Below are 7,277 nucleotides of genomic sequence, written 5' to 3'. Positions count from 1 at the left end.
TTTATTCAGAGAAATAAACCAGAATTATAGGGGCAGGAGACATCACAAATATTCTTATATGATATTCAAGACAACTATCAAACCACATTCAAGAAGCTGGCAATACAAGTTTTGGCAGTTTTCTAGGAACATTAGTCAAACTAATTAAATTTCAATGCCTCAGTTGACTAGGGCACCTCCGCTTGCAGTTAGAAGTGTATTAGGTGTTTAAAGAAAAATAGCCCTGATAAATTTTTAAAATACATATTTAATGCTTATATTATTATTATTATATATACAGAGTTTGTGGCAGAGCTGTATTTTCAGGCTTCTACTGCTGAGAAATTTGAGGCTCATGTTGTCTCTCTTTCAATCCCAAAAGCTCCGTTTTGAGTTCTCCAGGCTTTGGTGGAATTTCAGGTATTGTCTATTAAAAAAAAAAAAAAAAAAGACTCCAGTGCTTTCTTAGACAGTAATTAAATGTGACCAAAAGACAGTACATAAGCTAAGAAAGTAAAAGGCAAAAAAGAACACACAGTCCCTGCTATTCAATGAGAAATCTTATTATTGAGAACCTGCAGCTGATCTAAGCCCTTTTCTAGCTCTGTATTTATAGCACTCTTATCATCCAGGCTATGCCTTAAGTTCTACAGGAGTCACAGAGGGAGTCAGCATCAATTATCAACTGACAGGTCACAAATTTAAGTAAGGCATTCCAGATGTGGAAGTTCATTCCTGCCCCATTTACTGACTCCACCATGTGCCTAGCAAAGAAAACAGGTATTAGGAATCAATTCACTTACTGAAAACCAGTAAGTGCCTATTATGTGCAAAACATAAAACAGCATAAAATACAAAACTGCCTTCAAAAAAAGGTGATTGGGAAAAGCCTGATAAGGTGACTTTTTTTAACAGCTTTAGTGAGACAGAATCCACATACGTACCACTCACCCACTTAAAAGTATATAATTCAATGGCTTTTATAATATTCAAAAAGTTGTGCATCCTCACTACAATAAATTTCAGAACTTTTTCATAGCCCAAAAAGAAACCTCATGCCCATTAGCAGCTACTCTCATTTCCACATAATCCTCTCCCCCATCAACCTGTTGCCCTAGGCAATCATTAATCTATTTTCTGTCTCTACAGATTTGCTTATTCTGGACATTTCACAGAAATGGAAAAATACAGTATGTGGTCTTGTGTGACTGGCTTCTTTCACTTAGCATGTTTTCAAGGTTCATCCATGTTGTCACATATACCCATACTTCTCCCCTTTTAGGACTGAATAATATCGTGTTATAAGAATATACCACATTTTATTTACCCATTCACCAGTTGGCAGACATTGGATTGTTTCCACTTTTTGACTCTAATGAATAATACTTTTACGAACATTCATAAACAAGTTTTTGTGAGGACATATGTTTTCAGTTCTCTTGGGTATAAACCTAGAAGTGAAATAGCTGTAAAATAATTACTCAAATTATTAATTACTCCAATATTTACTTTAAAAGTTGTATTATTTTATACCAAACTGCAAGATTACTCTGGCATAATTTCAACTGTATCATAAAACTTCAATAGCTTTTCAATACCTGAGAGGTAACTGTTTAACTGAGGAACTACCAAACTGTTTTCTTTTAAAGCAGCTGCACTGTTTTACACTCCTAACAGCACTCTCGGAGGGTTCCAATTTCTCCATGTCCTCACCAATACTTGTCATTATTTTTTCTAAAATTATAACCATTATAGTGGTTATGAAGTAGCATCTTACTGTGGCTTTGATTTGCATTTCCCTGATGGCTAATGATGTCGAGCACCTTTTCATAGGCTTAGTGTCTGAAAAGTTAACTTCTGAACAAAGATATGAAGGAAGACGACAAAGCCAGCCATGCAGATATCTAGGAGTGTTTCAGGCAGATGGAGCCACACGTACAGCAAACATAAGACAGGAAAGTGCCTTTGTGTTCAAGGAAGAGCAAGGTGGTCAGCATAGCCATACAAAGTACTCAATGAGAGGTTAGGAAAAGACAGAGAGGAAAAATGGGAGTGCAGAGATTTTGTGGGGGGTCACAGGAGAGTTTTGAGCAGAAGAGTGTCAAGACCTGATCAAGCATAAAAAGATGAAGTGGTGACAGAATAGCCTGTAGGGGAGCAAGGGTGGAAAGTGGAAGCTATTAATATAACCAAAGTGAGAGATGACTGACAGTGGCCTGAATTAGGTGTAGCAATGCAGGCGGGGAAAAGCAATGAGACTCTTGTGTTTTTCAGATCAAGTCAATGGGAACTTGCTGATACATGCAATATGAAAGGCAAGTTAAGGATGACTCCTAAGTTTTGGCCTGAACAACTAGAAGAATGGGATCCCCATTTATGGTGATAGGGAACATCAAGAAGAGCATGTCTGTTGGGGGAAGACCTGAAGCTTGGTTTTGAACATGCTTACTGCACATCCACGTGCAAGTAAGTGTGTAATTAATAGTCTTGTTTTAAGCTCAAGCGAGAGGTTCAGACTGGAGGTATAATTTTAGAATATAAATAATAATGCCATAAAATGAGATGAAACTATGGGAAGTGAGCGTAGAAAGAAAAAAAAGGTCAAGGACTGAGACTTGAGACCCCCCAGTGTTGGGAGGTCAAGGAGATGAGAAGAACCAACAAAGACTGGGAAGCAGCAACCAATGAGGGAGAAGAACCAGGACAGAGCAGTGTCCTAGCAGCCAAGTGAAGAAAGTGTTCCAAGGAGAGAGTATTCCACTGTGTCACACACTGCTGTTGAAGACTGATAACTGACCCACAGGATTTAACAACATGGTTACTGGTCACCTTAAGAGGCACTTCAGTAAGTAGTCACATGCCTGCACCGCCAGATCTTTGCACATCCTGTTCTCTCCATCTGGATGCCCCTTGCAAGGGATTCCTCCACACGCCGTCTCATGTTGGCAATACAAATTTCTTCTCATTACCCAAGGCCCACCTCGGTGACAACCTTGAGGAAGATGAAAGGTATCACTCATTCCCACCATACTGTTTACCCATCTGTGATCAGTGTTAGCCCACAAGGTCCTATATCATAACCAGTCAGAGGCATATCTATTTCTATCAGCTTATACTGTAAGGTCCCCAAGGAAAGGGACCACATTCTCCTCATTTTTTACAGCCCTGTAAGAATGCCCCTCATTATAAGAGGCAGTCAAAAAATGTGCTGAATGAATAAATCAACAAAATTTGCTAAGAACCCTTATAAACTCATAAGATTGGAAAAATAACACCTTTACTCAAATTATTTTATATAAAACTGCAAGATTACTCCGGCATAATGTCAATCATATATCAGAAAACTTCAATAGCTGTTCAATATCTGAGTCGAACACCTTGACTCAGCTCATTTTATCTCCTGTTTCATCTATCTGTTTTATCTCCTCACAATTAATTAATCCTAAAGAAATAAAATAGTTTAGGAAAAAATGTGTGACTTGGGGTCTGGGTAACAGGAGAGGTAGGGAGGTAAGAGATGTGCAGCATAGTACCATTCTCACTTTGAACTGAACATGACTTTCTAGAAAAGCAGTGATGGGAACTGGAATAAAAACCAGAGTACCCTATCTGACAATTTCCTCTCTTAAAACCAGTCCTAGTATTTTGGCATTACAATCCCTTCACTACAAGCAAAGAATGTAGCCTGTTTCATATTTGTTAAATCAGCTTCTAATTGATTTAGAAGGCTATTTTTCCCCCCAGGTCACAAAAGGAAATTATGTGAAATTCACAAAGCCCTATAAAATACAATAGGCATATTTCAAATTTCTACGAAGTATTCACAACCACCTACTTACACACACACACACACACCAGGCACACATCTGGAGTGACTTGAATTGCCAATACACTATAAAGCTAAAATGACAATTCAACTTTTATTAAAAGATAGAACTTCCATTTATAAACTAAGTATATAACCCAATTAAAAAAAAAAAGAAGTAAGTTTATTGGCATCAAAAGTTATCAATGGTGGAAGAAGTTCTAAATAGCAGTTTGTGTGTGTATGGGTGTATCTGCATCAAAAATGAACACTTTAAAATGAGTCCAGAAATGGGATCTTTTGAACTACTATGTCTTAAATAATAAGTAGGTTATAAATTAAACAGAGAAAGTAAAAGTAATGCAAAAGTGAAAGAAAAATGCAAAAGGGAAGCCCAGGCAAAGGCACACACTTTACTCCAGGACAGAGCATCTGCCTTGAGTACCTGTCGCCTTTCCTTTGCTGAGGAGCTGAACTGGACCACTAGGGAAAACAAGCCCTTAATGCTCCTACTTAAAGTAGCACTGAGCACAAGCCCTAGGCAGACATCAAGGGCCTGCTCTGCTCTGGCTCCACCCAGTCCTTCTAGCCTTACAGACTGAAAGACGCCCGCAAAGGCTGGTGGTTGTTACAATAGTGACAGTAATTGCTGGAATACCAACAGAGGCAAGTAAAAAATATACATATATCCCTTAAATGTTTGTAAAGCATACATTAACAGAATGTGTTTGTAAAGCACAGCCAGCCCTGGCCATTAAGGCCCTACAGAAGTGTCCCACTGCCAATGTCACCACCCTATCAGGATGAGGTGGCCTGAGACTCTTCAGTATGTCCCTTCTGGAGATTCTGACCTTGTGCTGTCTCATTCCAAAGTCCAGGCGGCTGCTAGTACCACCCCTTGCACATACCCACTTTTAATGAGATGGGTGAATCAAAAGTCCATTTCACAGAGTCAAATAACAGGCATTCCTTTCTAGGTAAGGCCTGCCTGATGTCTATTCCCTCGCAAGGCAGCGACTAAACTGAATTTCTGTGGAAGCTTCTTACCCCTTTCTGTCTCGGCTGAGTATCCTTGATGCTTCCCTAGAACTCAAAAAAGAAGTAACCTGAAGCAGTAAGGAAGAGCTAGCGCAGCACTGTTTGTACACAACCTAGATACCACCTAAATGTCAAAAAGGGATTAATGGAATCATTTATGGAATATCCCTATTATGAAATATAATTCAATAGAAAGAAAAAAGCTATTGATACAAACGTCTATTCATACAGATGTTAACCAAAACAAGTAAGCTGCAGAACTATGTGTATATAAACTCCTATTTACATGGGGAAAAACACCCCAGAAACCTGTGTGTGTGTGTGTGTGTGTGTGTGTGTAAAAAACAACAGTGAATCTGTAAGGATACATCAATTTAAAAATGGTAGTTACATGTGGGGAGTAGACCAGAGAAAAGGGGCTTGTTTTACAGGGTGTATTATTTTAACAGGTTCAAAAAAGAAAAACACTTTAAAAAGCTTAGGCTTCAAATCCTCATTAAGCTGTGATTTAGGGAAATCACCTTCACTCTTCTGAACCTCAGTTTCCTCATTTGAAAACAAGAACACACCTTCACAACTGTAGTGACAGTTAACTCTAATTAGAAACACAAGGTTGGTTCTCTGGAAGTGTTATCCCACCAGAGTCCAGGCAGAAATGACTGCTCCCTACACTGTGCTCCAAGCCACTCTATTCACACCTACAGCATAACAACTACTATATTCTTGTAATTGTTTGCACTGTACTTCTTGCCTCCATGTCCCCAAGACTATAACTCTTCAAAAGCACCTAATCCCCAATTATAATTCAACAGATGCTTATTAAAATTAATTAAAATTTCTCCCTCCTTTGAATGCCTGTATTTATTCATTCTTTATTCAACAAATATTTATTGAGCTTTTCTACTACATTCCAAGCTCTTTTCTAGGTGATTGAGACACAAGGCAGAACCACACAGGCACAGTCGTTTTGTAAAGATTACATTCTCGTGGAGGAAACAAAGAACAAGTAAACAGACAAAGGAATAAAATAACTGGAAATTGTGACGAGTGTTCTATGGAGACAAAGGGCACAGAATAGCAGAGGAGGAATCCGATAGGAACTGTCCAAAGGACCCTCACTGCTGGAGGGGCAATGACTTGAAGTTCAGCTGAAACTTCAAGTTTTGAAGAAGAAAACCACGCCAGGATCTGGGAGAAAAGTATTCTAGGAAGAGGAAAAGCATGGCTTTGAGGTGGGGACAGGCTTGAAGAGTCGGAGAAACAGCATGAAAGCCAGTGTTGCTACCAGAGCCGGAACAGGGGGTAAATAGTAGAAGAAAAGGCCAGTAGACTGCTTAAGACTTTGTAAGGCCTATGTGAGATAGTGTAAGGGCACGCCGTGCATTGCGCTAAATGTAATGGGTTGCCATCAGGGCAGATGTGCTCTTAATTTCGTTTTAAGAGCATTTTTGCTGCTGTGAGGAGAATGGGGTGGTCCAGGAGCGAGGAACGAGGACCCTCCTGCACTCACCAGGTCCGGCCGGTAGTACCTATGCACCACTTGGGCCCCGGCACACATGGCCAGGAGGCTGGCAGAGAACATTTTCAGGTAGGTGGCCCAGGACACGCCCGCGGGCATGGTCGGTGGGCTAGACGGGGAGGGAAAGTGGACAATGTTAGGAGGGTCTGCAAACGACTAAACTGAACCGGGAAAGAAGCCACGCGGTGGCCAAGGGGTGGGGTCAGAACACTTGGGTGCCACCTGCCCCCGGCGCCGCGAGTGCTCTGTACGAAGGAGGGCGCGGAAGGGTCGTTGGTCCCTGCCAGGCCCAAGACCAGCCTAGGTGGTTTCTTAGGACCGGGAGGCCTGGGCCTCCATTATCTAAAGGAAGCTCTTACGGAGCCAGCGGAAGACCGAGGGCGAGTGGTTTGCCCCGTGCCCCTTCAAACCCTAGGAGGAACTGCAGACCGCACTCCCCACCGACCCTAGGAGCGCGCCCGGAGGGAGACAGTACCTCAGGCCCTCGGAAGTGCTCTCAGCCTCTGGAGCGGGCGGCCAGCAGGTGCCGGGGCTGGGGGCTGCGCCGGACGGGAAAGCGGGGGCACCGCAGGCGCCGGCGGAGGCACGTGACCCAAGCGGAAATGGGACTTTGGGCAGGCGCCAGTGTCTTTTTCTTTACCTTATTTCAAATTTAAACCAATTTCCAGCCCTTTCCCGGCCCCACGCTCCTGTCGCGCTCCTTCCTCTTCCTCGGTAGGTTTCCCCGGCAGGTGTCGAGTCTCGAGCTCAGCGTAACTGGATGTGCAGCATGTGTCCTTTCGACACACAAGGAAATCACCCGCGTTTGCCACACTTGCGGAGCAGATGGAGATCGGCACAACGAGGTCTGTGTACTTAGGTGCAGTTACCCGTAAGTGAGTGAAGTTAAAAGCACTCTCCGTCCTTGTGCTGGGAGGTCGTTTGATACCTGAAACA

The 7,277-nt window shown here is 42.1% G+C and overlaps 1 protein-coding gene across 1 annotated transcript; it reads right to left on the bottom strand.

Moving 5' to 3' along the window:
- Positions 1 to 227: 227 nt before the first annotated feature.
- On the bottom strand, positions 228 to 6,964 carry LOC118915529 (ubiquinol-cytochrome-c reductase complex assembly factor 6). The gene is made up of 3 exons (XM_036891463.2): positions 6,817 to 6,964; positions 6,333 to 6,450; positions 228 to 406 (listed from the first exon to the last, which is right to left on the bottom strand). Exons 2-3 carry the CDS (start codon positions 6,438 to 6,440, stop codon positions 311 to 313), a joined length of 204 nt encoding a protein of 67 aa, XP_036747358.1. The 5' UTR covers positions 6,441 to 6,450; positions 6,817 to 6,964; the 3' UTR covers positions 228 to 310.
- Positions 6,965 to 7,277: the final 313 nt, after the last annotated feature.

Source organism: Manis pentadactyla, chromosome 10 (assembly GCF_030020395.1).
Source record: "Manis pentadactyla isolate mManPen7 chromosome 10, mManPen7.hap1, whole genome shotgun sequence".
NCBI lineage: Eukaryota > Metazoa > Chordata > Mammalia > Pholidota > Manidae > Manis > Manis pentadactyla.
This window is presented reverse-complemented; position numbering and strand designations above follow the sequence as displayed.